General features: G+C 57.7%; 2 gene segments (V, D, J or C); both read left to right on the top strand.

Annotated features, from left to right (window-relative positions):
- The first annotated feature begins 3,988 nt into the window (after positions 1–3,988).
- LOC140645776 (immunoglobulin heavy variable 3-23-like) lies at positions 3,989–4,369 on the top strand. The segment is given in 1 exon segment: positions 3,989–4,369. A coding segment is annotated over 1 exon segment (381 nt).
- Positions 4,370–13,442: 9,073 nt separating this feature from the next.
- On the top strand, positions 13,443–16,300 carry LOC140645775 (immunoglobulin heavy variable 3-23-like). The segment is given in 4 exon segments: positions 13,443–13,644; positions 14,533–14,658; positions 14,754–15,065; positions 16,278–16,300. Coding segments are annotated over 4 exon segments (663 nt in total).
- Positions 16,301–16,499: the final 199 nt, after the last annotated feature.

The following is a 16,499-nucleotide window of genomic DNA, read 5'->3' as shown; positions in this document are numbered from 1 at the left end:
ATGACATTGGTCCAGGATCAATTCAAGGAGTCTGAGCTCAGGGCAGGCGTCCAGGCTCCATGGAAGGGGTCCAGGGTTGGGTCAGGGGTCTGGAAACAGGGCTGGGGGGCGGTCAGGGCTGCTCAAGCCCCCTCGTACCTGTTGCGTTCAGAGTTACTGTCGCGTAGGAGTCTGAGGAGTGGCTGGGGGGGGAACCCTCCCGTTGAGTCACGAGGTTCAGACCGGACCCCCTTGCTTTCTCAACTCTTGGTGCGGCTGAGTCCAGTCTTAGTCTCAGACTTGCTCCACGGTTATTTTCTGAGGACTGCACATGCACCCACCCATCAGAGTCAACGTTTGCCTGTCCGAGCCCTCTCAGGGCTTTCACTGAAACAGCTTCGCAACGTCCGTCAAGGCGACAGCCTTCATCTGACAACGTGAGAAGTCCGGTCGCGTCCAGCGTACTGAACTTCACGATTACGGATTCACGAATCACGCGCTGCACCCCCGGTCTGGTCGTGTTGCATGAACTATCACGGCCACGCTTAAAGAGTCTGGTCGTGTTCACGGAGAACTAAGGGCAGATTAGTGAAGAGCGCAGTTTGTTAGAGCAACAGGCACACGGGGGCTTTGGATGACCGGGGAGAAATTCACTGTCTGCAAAGCACGTGCAAAAACCAACAGCGTGAGTAACGCTGCCGGCTACACACACGTTGAAAGAGAATAAAGTGACTCTACAGAGATTTCTAAGTTTGCCGGGGAGGCACTTATCCCATTATCCCACAGCACCCTCCTCTGCTTTAACCATCCCCTGACCCACTCGAGCCCCCTGGGCACAGAGGACCCCCCAGCAGGACACATCCCAGCTCCGCCCCCCTCCACCTTCCTCCTCCTCCTCGCAGCCCTGCCAGGTAGGACCCAGCCCCGCTGACCCCCTCCCCGGGCGCGGATATGGGGGGCGATGCCGGGAGCGGGCAACTCAATTCTGTCCTTCCTCCTTCCGCAGGGCTGCGGGCGGCCGAGCAGCTGGTCGAGTCCGGAGGGGGCCTCCAGAAACCCGGGGGGTCCCTGACCCTCGTCTGCAAGGGCTCCGGCTTCACCTTCAGCAGCACCAGCATGTACTGGGTGCGACAGGCGCCTGGGAAGGGGCTCGAGTGGGTCGGAGCTATTGGCAGCAGTGGTAGCACATACTACGCGCCGGCGGTCAAAGGGAGCTTCACCATCTCCAAGGACAACTCCCAGAGCACGCTCACGCTGCAGATGAACAGCCTCAGGGCCGACGACACGGCCACCTACTACTGCGCGAATAGTGCTGATGGTGCTGGCACCGAACCCCTCACCGTGCCCCAAGACCCCTGCGCTGCGTCCCCAAATCTCCCCAAAACCTCGACCATTTGCCCCAAACCTCAACCGTTTCCCCCAAACCTCGACCGGTTTTCTCCCAATCCTCAACCATTTGACCCAAACCTCGACTGTTTTTTCTCCCAAAACTTGACCACTTGCCCCAAACCTCAATAGTTTTTGCCCCAAACCTTGACTTTTGGCTCCAAATCTCGAATCTTTTTGCCCCACACCTCAACCGTTTGCCCCTAAGCTCAGCCGGTTTTGCCCCAAATATTGACTGTTTGCCCCAAATCTCGACTGTTTTTGTGCGAAACCTCGACCGTTTGCTCCTAAGCTTGGCCGTGTTTGCCCCAAATATTGACCCTTTGCCCCAAACCTCGAATGTTTTTGCCCCAGATCTCGACCATTTGGCCCTAATCTTGCCTGATTTTGCACCAAACATTGACCGTTTCCCAAAACCTAGGCTGTTTTTGCCCCAAATCTCGATCGTTAGCTCCAAATCTGGACCACTTGCCCCAAACCTTGACCATTTCTGCCCCAAACCTCGAGCATTTGCCCCAAATCTCAACCATTTTAGTCCAAACCTTGCCCGTTTGTCCCAAAACTCAACCATTTTTCCCAAACCTCGACTGGTTGTCTTCTGAAACTCAACCATTTGCCCCAAACCTCGACCGTTTTTGCCCCAAATCTCAATCGTTTTCCCCAAACCTCAACTGTTTGCCCCAAATCTCAACTGGTTTTGCCCCAAACCTCGACTATTTTGGCCACATACCTTGATCGTTTGCACAAATCTTGACCGGTTTTGCCCAAATCTTGACCGTTTGCCCCGAAACTCAACCATTTCCCCAAAACCTCATCCGCTTTTCTCCCAAAACTCTATCATTTGTCCCAAACCTCGATTGGTTTTCTGCCAGATCTTGACCATTCCCCAAACCCTGACTGTTTGCCCCAAATCTCGACTCTTTTTGCCCCAGACCTCCACCATTTGCCCCTAATCTGAGCTGGTTTTGCCCCAAATATTGACTGTTTGCCCTAATATCTCAGCCATTTTTGCCCTAAAACTCAAGCGATTGCCCCAAATCTCAAACATTTGCCCCATACCTGAAGTGATTGCCCCAGATCTTGACCATTTTTGCCCCTAACCTCGACCGGTTGCCCCAGATGTCAACATTTTTTACCCTTAACCTCGACTATTTGCCGCAAATCTCGACTATTTTGCCCCAAATGTTGACCGTTTGCCCCCAAATCTCAACAGAATTGAGTCGCCCGCTCCCGGCATCGCCCCCATATCCGCGCCCGGGAGGGGGTCAGCGGGGCTGGGTCCTACCTGGCAGGGCTGCGAGGAGGAGGAGGAAGGTGGAGGGGGCCTGAGCTGGGATGTGTCCTGCTGGGGGGTCCTCTGTGCCCAGGGGGGCTCGAGTGGGTCAGGGGGATGGTGAAAGCAGAGGAGGGTACGAGGGGGCTTGAGCAGCCCTGGCCGGCCCCCAGCCCTGTTTCCAGACCCCTGACTCAACGCTGGATCCCTTCCACGGAGCCCGGACCCCTGCCCTGAGCCTGGACCCCTTGCAATGAGCCTGGACCAGTGTCATCAGCTTGGACCCTGCACAGAGGGCTGGGGGCTGCCGGGCATCGCTGCCTCCCGCGGGGACACCGCTCGCCTGCGCTTTTCCTGCCCAGACACGGGGTCGGTGCCAGCAGCACCACCAGCACCATCAGCAGCTTTCGCGCAGTAGTAGGTGGCCGTGTCGTCGGCCCTGAGGCTGTTCATCTGCAGCGTGACCGTGCTCTGGGAGTTGTCCCTCGAGATGGTGAAGCGCCCTTGCACCGCCGGCGCGTAGTTTGTGCCACTACCACCAGTGTTAATTTGCGCGATGAACCGGATCCCCTTCCCGGGCGCCTGTCGCACCCATCCCATGCTGGTGCCGCTGAAGGTGAAGCCAGAGCCCTTGCAGAGGAGGCGCAGGGACCCCCTGGGTGTCTGGAGGCCCCCTCCGGACTCGACCAGCTGCACGGCCGCCCACAGCCCTGGGGAGGGGCAGAAGAGGGGACCCCCCAGGTCCCTCTGTGCCTTGCTGCAGGCTGGCACCAGCTTCAGGGGAGCAAAGCTGGGGTGCAGGGGGCTTTGGGCACAGGAAGGGGTCTGGGCTCATTTCAGAGGTCCAGGTTCGGGCAGAGGTCCAGGCTCAGTGCAAGGGTTCGGGGCTCAAAGCAAAGGGTTTCTGCACTGTGCAGGGGTCCAGGCTGGGTGCAAGGGTCTGGGGTTGGGCAGAGGTTTTAGGCAGATGCTGAGAATGGGGAAAGAGCTCAGGGATGGCTGGGCTTGCTGCAAAGGCTCTGGGCTTGGTATAAACAGTCCAGGCTTGGTGCACGGGGTCCAGGCTCAGTGCAATGGGTCCGGGCTCAGGGCAGGGGTTCGGGCTCCGTGGAAGGGGTCCAGGGTTGGGTCAGGGGTCTGGAAACAGGGCTGGGGGCCGGCCAGGGCTGCTCAAGCCCCCTCACATCCTCCTCTGCTTTAACCATCCCCCTGACCCACTCGAGCCCCCCTAGGCACAGAGGACCCCCCAGCAGGACACATCCCAGCTCCGCCCCCCTCCACCTTCCTCCTCCTCCTCACAGCCCTGCCAGGTAGGACCCAGCCCCGCTGACCCCCTCCCCGGGCGCGGATATGGGGGGCGATGCCGGGAGCGGGCGACTCAATTCTGTCCTTGCTCCTTTGGCAGGGCTTCGGGCGGCCGTGCAGCTGGTCGAGTCCGGAGGGGGCCTCCAGAAACCCGGGGGGTCCCTGACCCTCGTCTGCAAGGCCTCCGGCTTCACCTTCAGCAGCAATGCCATGGTTTGGGTGCGACAGGTGCCCGGGAAGGGACTCGAGTACGTCGCGAGTATTTGGAGCGATGCTAGTAGTGCAGAGTACGCGCCGGCAGTGCAAGGGCGCTTCACCATCTCAAGGGACAACTCCCAGAGCACGCTCACGCTGCAGATGAACAGCCTCAGGGCCGACGACACGGCCACCTACTACTGCGCGAAAGAAGCTGATGCTGGTGTGTAGCTGGGAAAAAGAATCCCCATCAGCGATGCCCGGCAGCCCCCAGCCCTCTGTGCCGCGCTGGGACGGCTCCAGCCGGTTCATCTGCCTGCCCCAGCCTGGACCCCAGCACCGAGCCCCAACGTCCCTGCAGCGCGTCCCAGCATCGCAGCAGCTTCCCAAACCCCTGCACCGAGAGGTTTGGGGCAAGTGGTCAAGAGTGGGGGCAAACGGTCGAGTTTTGGGGCAAAAACAGTCGAAGTTTGGGACAAATGGTTGACGTTTCAGCAAATGGTCGAGGTTTGTGGAAAAAACAGTCGAGATTTGGGGCAAATAGTCAAGGTTTGGGGCAAAAAGTGTTGACATCTGGGGCAACTGGTCAAGGTTTGGGGCAGAAATGGTCAAGATGTGGGGCAATCGCTTCAGTTTTGGGGCAAAACCGTCGAGATTTCAGGCAAACGATCAATATTTGGGGCAAAACCTGATTAGCATAGGGGCAAACGGTTGAGGTTTCGGGCAAAAAGAGTCAAGATCTGGGGCAAAGAGTCAAGGTTTGGGGCAAAAACAGTCGAGGTTTGGGGCAAGTGGTCAAGTTTTGGGAGAAAACCGGTCGAGGTTTGGGGCAAATGGTTGACTTTTGGGAGAAAACCCGTCGAAGTTTGGGGCAAATGTTTGAGTGTGGGGGCAAACAGTCGAGGTTTAGGGCAATTGTTGAGTTTCAGGGCAAAAAGTCGAGGTTTGGGGCAAATGGTTGAGGTTTGGGACATAAATGGCTGAGATTTGGGGGCAAACAGTCAATATTTGGGGCAAAAGCGGCTGAGATTAGGGGCAAACGGTCGAAGTTTGGGGCAAAAATGTTCAAGATTTGGGGCAAAAGGTCAATATTTGGGGCAAACCCGGCCAAGCTTAGGGGCAAACGGTTGAGGTTTGGGGCAAACACAGTCGAGGTTTGGGGCAAATGGTGGAAGTATGGGGCAAAATCGGTTGAGATTTGCGGGCAAATGATCAATATTTGGGGCAAAATTGGCTGAGATTTGAGGCAAACAGTTGAGGTTTGGGGCAAACGGTCGAGGTTTGGGGCAAACAGTCGAGTTTTGGGAGAAAACCAGTCGAGGTTTGGGGCAAATGGTTGAGGTATGGGGCAAACGGTTGAAGTTTGGGCTAAAATGGTCAAGATTTGGTGCAAACGACAGAGGTTTGGGGCAAAAACGGTCGAGGTTTGGGGCAAGTGGTGAAGATTTGCGGCAAACGGTCGGCATTTGGGGCTAAAACAGTCGAGGTTTGGGGCAAATGGTCGAGTTTTGGGAGAAAAACGGTCAAGATTTCGGGAAAACGACCAAGGTTTGGGGAAAATAGTCGAGATTTGGGGCAAAAATGGTTGCGATTTGGGGCAAAACCAGCTGAGATTAGGGGCAAACGGTTGAGGTTACGGGCAAATGGTTGAGGTTTGGGGAAAAATCAGTCGAGATTTGGGGCAAATAGTTGAGGTCTGGGGCAAAAAGTGTTGACATTTGGGGCAACCAGTTGAGGTTTGAGGCAAAAATGGTCAAGATTTGGGCAATCACTTGGGGTTTTGGGCAAATGGTTGAGATTTGGGGCAATCGCTTGAGGTTTGGGGCAAAAATGGCTGAGATATGGGGCAAATAGTCACTATTTGGGGCAAAACCGGCTGAGATTAGGGGCAAACGGTGGAGGTTTGGGGCAAAAAGAGTCGAGATTTGGGGCAAAGAGTCAAGGTTTGGGGCAAAAACAGTCGAGGTTTGGGGCACGTGGCAAAATTTTGGGAGAAAACCAGTCGAAATTCGGGGCAAATGTTTGAGCTTCGGGGCAAACGGTCAAGGCTTGGGCTAAAACGGTCAAAATTTGGTGCAAACAATCGAGGTTTTGGGCAAAAATGTTCGAGGTTTGGGGTAAACGGTCGAGGTTTGGGGCAAAAACGGTCGAGGTTTGGGGCAAATAGTCGAGTTGTGGGAGAAAACCAGTCGTGGTTTGGGGCAAGTGGTTGAGGTTTGGGACAAACGGTCAAGGTTTTGGCTAAAACGGTCAAGATTTGGGGCAAAATTTTCCAGGTTTGGGGTAGATGGTCGAGGTTTGGGGCAAGTGGTCAATATTTGCTGCAAAATCATCTGACATTAGGGGCAGATGACCGAGTGTTGGGGCAAAAACAGTCGAGGTTTGGAGCAAATAGTCAAGGTTTGGGGCAAAAAGAGTTGACATTTGGGGCAAACTGTCGAGGTTTGGGGCAAAAATGGTCAAGATATAGTGCAATCACTTGAGGTTTGGGGCAAACTGTTGAGATTTGGGGCAATCGCTTGAGGTTTGGGGCAAAAACGATTGAGATTTGGGGCAAATGGTCAGTATTTGACACTTTGGCACAGAGGGCTGGGGCTGCCGGGCATCGCTGATGGGGATTCTTTTCCCAGCTACACACCAGCATCAGCTTCTTTCGCGCAGTAGTAGGTGGCCGTGTCGTCGGCCCTGAGGCTGTTCATCTGCAGCGTGACCGTGCTCTGGGAGTTGTCCCTCGAGATGGTGAAGCGCCCTTTGACTGCTGGCGCGTAGCTTGTGCTACCAAAGCTGTCAATACCCGCAACAAACTCGAGCCCCTTCCCAGGTGCCTGTCGCACCCAAGCCATGCCTTTGCTGCTGAAGGTGAAGCCGGAGCCCTTGCAGAGGAGGCGCAGGGACCCCCCGGGTTTCTGGAGGCCCCCTCCGGACTCGACCAGCTGCTCGGCCGCCCGCAGCCCTGCGGAAGGAGGAAGGACAGAATTGAGTCGCCCGCTCCCGGCATCGCCCCCCATATCCGCGCCCGGGGAGGGGGTCAGCGGGGCTGGGTCCTACCTGGCAGGGCTGCGAGGAGGAGGAGGAAGGTGGAGGGGGCCTGAGCTGGGATGTGTCCTGCTGGGGGGTCCTCTGTGCCCAGGGGGGCTCGAGTGGGTCCGGGGGATGGTTAAAGCAGAGGAGGGTGCGAGGGGGCTTGAGAAGCCCTGGCCGGCCCCCAGCCCTGTTTCCAGACCCCTGATCCAACCCTTGACCCCTTCCACCGAGCCTGGACCCCTGCCCTGAGCCCGGACCCCTTGAACCGAGCCTGGACCAATGTCCTCAGCCCGGATCTGTGCACTGAACCTGGACTGTTTGCACCTCAACCAAACATCCTTGCACTGTTTCCCCATTCCCAGCATCTTCCCAAAACCCCTGCAGTGAACCTGGACCCCTGAACCCAACCCCTGCACGATGCCCAGATCCTTTGCTCCACACCCTGGACCCTTGCACTGAGCCTGGACACCCGGGGGGTCCCTGCACCTCCTCTGCAAGGGCTCCGGCTTCACCTTCAGCAGCACCGGCATGGTTTGGGTGCGACAGGCGCCCGGGAAGGGGATCCGTTCATCGCGGGTATTCAGAGCGATGGTAGTGTGTCCCAGAATCCCAGCATCTTTCTGAAAACCCAGCACCAAGCCCCCAGCTCTGCAAGGGCTCCGGCTTCACCTCCAGCACCTCCGGCATGTTCTGGGTGCGACAGGCGCCCGGGAAGGGGCTCGAGTGGGTGGCAGAAATCACCGGTGGTGGTGCTGGTGGTAAGGACGACGGGGCTGAGGGGGCAGCATCCAGCGAGCTCAAGAGCCGAGGATTTGGGCACGAGGGTGGCTACAAGGATGCAGACTGGGTGCAGGAATTCTGGGCTTAAGGCAAACGGTCAAGGCTTGGGGCAAGGATGTGGGCTGGGTGCAGGGGTCTGGGCTGGGTGGAAGGGTCCGGGCTGGGTGCAGGGGTTTTGGGAAGATTCTGGGATGTGGGGACACAGTGCAGGCATGTTCTGGTTTAGTGCAAGTAGTCCTGGCTCAGTGCCAGGGGTTTCAGGAAGATGCAGGGGTTTGGGGACACGTGCAGGGGCGTCGGGGCACGGTGCTGCGGTTGGAGCCACCTCCAGCTTGTTTTGCTGCAAGGGCTCCGGCTTCACCTTCAGCAGCACCGTCATTGTTTGGGTGCGACAGGCACCTGGGAAGGGGCTCGAGTTCGTCGCGGGTATTAGCAGCAGTAGCACAGACGACGCGTCGGCGGTCAAAGGGCGCTTCACCATCTCCAAGGGCAACTCCCAGAGCACGCTCACGCTGCAGATGAACAGCCTCAGGGCCGACGACACGGCCACCTACTACTGCGCGAAAAGTGCTGATGCTGGTGTTTAGCTGGGAAAAAGAATCCCCATCAGCTTATGGTTGTGGCACCGAACCCCTCACCGTGCCCCAACACCCCTGCGCTGCGTCCCCAAATCTCCCCAAAACCTCGACCATTTGCCCCAAACCTCAACCGTTTCCCCCAAACCTCGACCGGTTTTCTCCCAATCCTCAACCATTTGACCCAAACCTCGACTGTTTTTTCTCCCAAAACTTGACCACTTGCCCCAACCCTCGATAGTTTTTGCCCCAAACCTTGACTTTTGGCTCCAAATCTCGAATCTTTTTGCCCCACACCTCAACCGTTTGCCCCGAATCTCAGCCGGTTTTGCCCCAAATATTGACTGTTTGCCCCAAATCTCGACTGTTTTTGTGCGAAACCTCGACCGTTTGCTCCTAAGCTTGGCCGTGTTTGCCCCAAATATTGACCCTTTGCCCCAAACCTCGAATGTTTTTGCCCCAGATCTCGACCATTTGGCCCTAATCTTGCCTGATTTTGCACCAAGCATTGACCGTTTCCCAAAACCTAGGCTGTTTTTGCCCCAAAACTCGACCGTTAGCCCCAAATCTGGACCACTTGCCCCAAACCTCGACCATTTCTGCCCCAAATCTCGACTCTTTTTGCCCCAAACCTCCACCGTTTGCCCCTAATCTCAGTCAGTTTTGCCCCAAATATTGGCTGTTTGCCCCAAATCTCAGCCATTTTTGCCCCAAACCTCAAGTGACTTCCCCACATCTTGACCATTTTTGACCCAAAGCTTGACCGGTTGCACCAAATGTCAATTTGCCCCAAACCTCGACTATTTGCCCCTAATCTCCACGGGTTTTGCCCCAAACCTCAACCATTTGCCCAAACCTCAAGCGTTTCTCCCAAACCTAGACCGTTTTTGCCCCAAACCTCGATCGTTTACCCCAAATCTTCACCGCTTGCCCCTAACCTCGACCATTTTTGCCCCAAACATCAATCGTTTGCAACAAATCTTGACCGTTTTAGCCCAAACCTCGACCGTTTGTCCCAAACCTCAACCATTTGCCCCAAACTTCGACTGGTTTTCTCACAAAACTCGACTGTTTGCCCCAAACCTCGACCGTTTTTGCCCCAAGCCTCGATCGTTTTCCCCAAGCCTCGACTGTTTGCCCCAAATCTCAGTCAGTTTTGCCCCAAATATTGACCATTTGCCCACAAATCTCAACTGGTTTTGCCCCAAACCTCGACCAGTTTTCCCGCAGACCTTGATCCTTCGCACCAGCCTGGAACATCTCTGCGCTCTTCCCCCAATTCTCAGCATCTTCCCAGGGGGTGCAGCACGGGGCAGGGCCTTGGGCACGGGGCAGGGGTTTGGGCTGGGTGCAGGCACTGGGGCTCAGGGCACGGGGGTTTGGGCACGGGGCAGGGGTTTGGGGTCCCTGGGACGGAGCAGGCAGGGTGGCGGGATGGGGTGTGGGTGCCCGGGGCAGGAGCCAGGCAGGGGCTCCAGGGACGGGGCAGGAGCTGGGTGCGGGCAGGGCCCTTTGTATGGAGCAGGTATTTGGGCTGAGGGCGAGGGTCTGTGCTGGGTGCAGGGGTGCTGGGAAGGTGCTGGGATGTGGGGCTGCAGGGCAGGGATGCTCAGGCTCGGGGCAAAGGGTTTTGGGAAGATGTTGGGATGCTGGAAGACCTTGACGTGACTGACGGGACATAGCATTTGTCACTTCCATCGCTGCAAATACCCGCGACCAACTGGAGCCCCTTCCCGGGCGCCTGTCGCACCCAGAGCATTTCGTAGCTGCTGGAGGTGGAACCGGAGCCCTTGCAGAGGAGGCGCAGGGCTGGGGTTTGGGGGAAGAGCTGGGCATTTCGGTATCATCCAGGGGACAAGGTTCATTGTAGGGATCCAAGATCAGTGCAATAGGCGTGGGCTCGGTGGAAATGGTGGCGGCTCAAGGCAAGGACCTGGGTTTGGTGCAGGGGTCCATGTTTGGTGCACGGGTCCAGGCTGGGTGCAGGGGTGTCAGCAATATGCTGGGACTAAGGGACACAGTGCGGGGATATTGGGGCACGGTGCCGGGCTCAGCGCCACCAACACCAGCTTCTTTCGTGCAGTAGTAGGTGGCCGTGTCGTCGGCCCTGAGGCTGTTCATCTGCAGCGTGAGCGTGCTCTGGGAGTTGTCCCTCGAGATGGTGAAGCGCCCTTTGACCGCTGGCGCGTAGTCTGTGCTACTACCAGTGCTGCTAATATATGCGACGAACTTGAGCCCCTTCCCGGGCACCTGGCACATCCATCCCATGCTGTTGCCGCTGAAGGTGAAGCCGGAGCCCTTGCAGAGGAGGCCTTGGTGCAAAGGGTCTGGGTTTGGCGCAAGTGTCCAAGCTGAGGACATTGGTCCAGGCTCGGTTCAAGGGGTCCGGGCTCAGGGCAGGGGTCTGGGCTCGGTAGAATGGGTCCAGGGTTGGGTCAGGGGTCTGGAAACAGGGCTGGGGGCCGGCCAGGGCTGCTCAAGCCCCCTCGCACCCTCCTCTGCTTTAACCGTCACCCTGACACACTCGAGCCCCCCTGGGCACAGAGGACCCCCCCAGCAGGACATATCCCAGCTTCACCTCCCTCCACCTTCCTCCTCCTCGCAGCCCTGCCAGGTAGGACCCAGCCCCGCTGACCCCCTCCCCGGGCGCGGATATGGGGGGCGATGCCGGGAGCGGGCGACTCAATTCTGTCCTTGCTCCTTCCACAGGGCTGCGGGCGGCCGTGCAGCTGGTCGAGTCCGGAGGGGGCCTCCAGAAACCCGGGGGGTCCCTGACCCTCGTCTGCAAGGGCTGCGGCTTCACCTCCAGGAGCCACGGCATGTTCTGGGTGCGACAGGCACTGGGAAGGGGCTCGAGTACGTCGCGGGTATTAGCGAGGATGGTAGTTGGACAGGCTACGCGCCGGCGGTCAAAGGGCGCTTCACCATCTCGAGGGACAACTCCCAGAGCACGCTCACGCTGCAGATGAACAGCCTCAGGGCCGACGACACGGCCACCTACTACTGCGCGAAACAACCTGGTGGTGCGTGTATGGTAAAAAACCTACAGTTATTGTTTTTTCCCAGCGAGGCAGCGATGCCTGGCATTGCCCTGCTCCGATGCCCTGTGCCCGGTGACCTGAATTCCGTCTGGACCCCTGCCCCAGAGCAGACCCCTGCCCCCAGACCCAGTCTTGTGCACACAAACCGGCTCCCTGCACCCTGCCTGCTCCGTCCCATTGACCCCAGCCCTGCACGCAGCCAAAACGCCCTGCCCTGAGCCCAAACCTCTGCACGGTGCCAAACTTCGGCCCTCAGCTTGGACCCCAGCATCAAGCTTGAGCGTGGATCCGCTCTGTGCCAAATCCCAGCATCTCCCCAAAATGCTTGCACCGTGTCCACACCCCTGCACCGAGCCGGAACATCCCTGCACTGAGTCTGCAAATCCCAGCGTCCATCCCAGGCACCCCAAACCCTTGCACTGTGCCAAAATACCCTGTCCTGACCCCAAACTCTTGCGCCCAGCCCAGAACCCTGCCTTGAGCCTGAATCCCTGCACGAGCCCTGTCCTGCAAGGGCTGGGGCTTCACCTTCAGCAGCACCGACATGTTCTGGGTGCGACAGGCGCCCGGGAAGGGGCTCGAGTACGTCGCGAGTATTTGGAGCGATAGTAGTAGCACATACTACGCGCCGGCGGTGCAAGGGCGCTTCACCATCTCGAGGGACAACTCCCAGAGCACGCTCACGCTGCAGATGAACAGCCTCAGGGCCGACGACACGGCCACCTACTACTGTGCGAAAGAAGCTGGTGTTGGTGGCGCTGAGCCCGGCACCGTGCCCCAACATCCCCGCACTGTGTCCCTTAGTCCCAGCATATTGCTGACACCCCTGCACCCAGCCTGGACCCCTGCACCAAACATGGACCCATGCACCAAACCCAGGTCCTTGCCTTGAGCCTCAACCATTTCCACCGAGCCCACGCCTATTGCACTGATCTTGGATCCCTACAATGAACCTTGTCCCCTGGATGATACCCAAATCCCCAGCTCTTCCCCCAAACCCCAGCCCCATGTGTCCTCTGCAAGGGCTCCGGCTCCACCTCCAGCAGCTACGAAATGCTCTGGGTGCGACAGGCGCCCGGGAAGGGGCTCGAGTTCGTCGCATATATTAGCAGCGATGGTAGAACCACAGAATATGCATCGGCGGTGCAAGGGCGCTTCACCATCTCGAGGGACAACTCGAGAGCACGGTCACGCTGCAGATGAACAGCCTCAGGGCCGACGACACGGCCACCTACTACTGCGCGAAAGATTATACTGGTGGTGACACCAATCCCAGCCAGCACCTTGCCCCAACATCCCTGTACTGTGTCCCTAAGTCCCAGCATCATCCCAGCCCGGACCCTTGCAGCAAGCCCAGACTCTTGCACCCACCCTGGACCCCTGCACCCACCCTGGACCCCTGCACCCACCCTGGACCCCTGCACCCAGCCTGGACGTTCTGCGTTGAGCCCAGACCCTTGTATGAAGCCCGAACCCCACCCTGACCCCGGACATCCCTGCGCTGTGTCCCAGCATCTCAACAGCTGCCCCAAACGGTTCCACTGGGTATGGACCCCGTCCCCCCGCCCAGACCCCTGCACCAAACCCAGGCCCTTTCCTCTGAGCCCAAAGCCCTGCTCCAAGCCCGGTGCCTTGCACCCAGCCCGGACCCTCCGGACCGAGCCCAGACCCCCACACGACGCTCAGAGCTTTTGCGCTTTTGCTCCCACAAAGCAGCGGCCATGTGGAGCAGGGTTTGGGGAAATTGGGGGTCTCCGCTTCTGCCCCTCCGCAGGGCTGCAGGCGGCCGAGCAGCTGGTCGAGTCCGGAGGGGGCCTCCAGAAACCCGGGGGGTCCCTGCGCCTCCTCTGCAAGGGCTCCGGCTTCACCTTCAGCAGCACCGGCATGAACTGGGTGCGACAGCCGCCCGGGAAGGGGCTCGAGTACGTCGCGGGTATTAACAGCGGTGGTGGTTGGACAGGCTACGCACCGGCGGTCAAAGGGCGCTTCACCATCTCCAAGGACGACTCCCAGAGCACGGTCACGCTGCAGATGAACAGCCTCAGGGCCGACGACACGGCCACCTACTACTGCGCGAAAAATGCTGGTGGTGCTGGTGGTGCTGCTGGCACCGACCCCGTGTCTGGGCAGGAAAACCGCAGGCGAGCGGTGTCCCCGCGGAGGCAGCGATGCCTGGCAGCCCCCAGCCCTCTGTGCAGGGTCCAAGCTGATGACATTGGTCCAGGCTCATTGCAAGGGGTCCAGGCTCATGGCAGGGGTCCGGGCTCCGTGGAAGGGATCCAGCGTTGAGTCAGGGGTCTGGAAACAGGGCTGGGGGCCGGCCAGGGCTGCTCAAGCCCCCTCGTACCTGTTGCGTTCAGAGTTACTGTCGCGTAGGAGTCTGAGGAGTGGCTGGGGGGGGAACCCTCCCGTTGAGTCACGAGGTTCAGACAGGACCCCCTTGCTTTCTCAACTCTTGGTGCGGCTGAGTCCAGTCTTAGTCTCAGACTTGCTCCACGGTTATTTTCTGAGGACTGCACATGCACCCACCCATCAGAGTCAACGTTTGCCTGTCCGAGCCCTCTCAGGGCTTTCACTGAAACAGCTTCGCAACGTCCGTCAAGGCGACAGCCTTCATCTGACAACGTGAGAATTCCGGTCGCGTCCAGCGTACTGAACTTCACGATTACGGATTCACGAATCACGCGCTGCACCCCCGGTCTGGTCGTGTTGCATGAACTATCACGGCCACGCTTAAAGAGTCTGGTCGTGTTCACGGAGAACTAAGGGCAGATTAGTGAAGAGCGCAGTTTGTTAGAGCAACAGGCACACGGGGGCTTTGGATGACCGGGGAGAAATTCACTGTCTGCAAAGCACGTGCAAAAACCAACAGCGTGAGTAACGCTGCCGGCTACACACACGTTGAAAGAGAATAAAGTGACTCTACAGAGATTTCTAAGTTTGCCGGGGAGGCACTTATCCCATTATCCCACAGCACCCTCCTCTGCTTTAACCATCCCCCTGACCCACTCGAGCCCCCTGGGCACAGAGGACCCCCCAGCAGGACACATCCCAGCTCCGCCCCCCTCCACCTTCCTCCTCCTCCTCGCAGCCCTGCCAGGTAGGACCCAGCCCCGCTGACCCCCTCCCCGGGCACGGATATGGGGGGCGATGCCGGGAGCGGGCGACTCAATTCTGTCCTTGCTCCTTCCGCAGGGCTGCGGGCGGCCGAGCAGCTGGTCGAGTCCGGAGGGGGCCTCCAGAAACCCGGGGGGTCCCTGACCCTCGTCTGCAAGGGCTCCAGCTTCACCTTCAGCAGCGTCAACATGGAGTGGGTGCGACAGGCGCCTGGGAAGGGGCTCGAGTGGGTCGGAGCTATTGGCAGCAGTGGTAGCACATACTATGCGTCGGCGGTCAAAGGGCGCTTCACCATCTCCAAGGACAACTCCCAGAGCACGCTCACGCTGCAGATGAACAGCCTCAGGGCCGACGACACGGCCACCTACTACTGCGCGAAAAGTGCTGATGGTGCTGGCACCGAACCCCTCACCGTGCCCCAACACCCCTGCGCTGCGTCCCCAAATCTCCCCAAAACCTCGACCATTTGCCCCAAAACTCAACCATTTGCCCCAAACCTCGGCCGGCTTTCTCCCAATCCTCAACCATTTGACCCAAACCTTGCCTGTTTTTTCTCCCAAAACTTGACCACTTGCCCCAAACCTCAATAGTTTTTGCCCCAAACCTTGACTTTTGGCTCCAAGTCTCGAATCTTTTTGCCCCACACCTCAACCGTTTGCCCCTAATCTCAGCCGGTTTTGCCCCAAATATTGACTGTTTGCCCCAAATCTCGACCGTTTTTGCCCCAAACCTCGACCGTTTTCTCCTAAGCTTGGCCTTGTTTGCCCCAAATATTGACCCTTTGCCCCAAACCTCGAATGTTTTTGCCCCAGAACTCGACCATTTGGCCCTAATCTCACCTGATTTTGCACCAAATATTGACTGTTTCCCAAAACCTAGGCCATTTTTGCCCCAAATCTCAACCGTTAGCCCCAAATCTGGACCACTTGCCCCAAACCTCGAACATTTCTGCCCCAAACCTCGAGCATTTGCCCCAAATCTCAACCATTTTAGTCCAAACCTTGCCCGTTTGTCCCAAAACTCAACCATTTGCCCCAAACCGCGACTGGTTGTCTTCTGAAACTCAACCATTTGCCCCAAACCTCGACTGTTTTTGCCCCAAATCTCGATCGTTTTCCCCAAACCTCATCCATTTGCCCCAAATCTCAGCCACTTCTGCCCCAACTATTGACTCTTTGCCCACAAATCTCAACTGGTTTTGCCCCAAACCTCGACTATTTTGGCCACATACCTTGATCGTTTGCACCAAACCTTGACCGGTTTTGCCCAAATCTTGACTGTTCGCCCCAAACCTCAACCGGTTTTCTCCCAAAACTCTATCATTTGTCCCAAACCTCGATGGGTTTTCTGCCATATCTTGACCACTTCCCCAAACCCTGACTGTTTGCCCCAAATCTCGACTCTTTTTGCCCAAATCCTCCACCATTTGCCCCTAATCTGAGCCGGTTTTGCCCCAAATATTGACTGTTTGCCCAAGTATCTCAGCCATTTTTGCCCTAAACCTCAAGCGATTGCCCCAAATCTCAAACATTTGCCCCATACCTGAAGTGATTGCCCCAGATCTTGATCATTTTTGCCCCTAACCTCGACCGGTTGCCCCAGATGTCAACATTTTTTACCCTTAACCTCGACCATTTGCCCCAAATCTTAACCGTTTCCCCCAAACCTCGACCGGTTTTCTCCCAATCCTTAACCATTTGACCCAAACCTCGACTGTTTTTTCTCCCAAAACTTGACCACTTGCCCCAAACCTCGATAGTTTTTGCCCCAAACCTTGACTTTTGGCTCCAAATCTCGAATCTTTTTGCCCCACACCTCAACCGT

Source organism: Ciconia boyciana, unplaced genomic scaffold, assembly GCF_034638445.1.
Source record: "Ciconia boyciana unplaced genomic scaffold, ASM3463844v1 HiC_scaffold_38, whole genome shotgun sequence".
Classification (NCBI taxonomy): Eukaryota; Metazoa; Chordata; class Aves; order Ciconiiformes; family Ciconiidae; genus Ciconia; species Ciconia boyciana.
The sequence above is the reverse complement of the archived record's forward strand: the minus strand, read 5'-3'. Positions and strand labels throughout refer to the sequence as shown.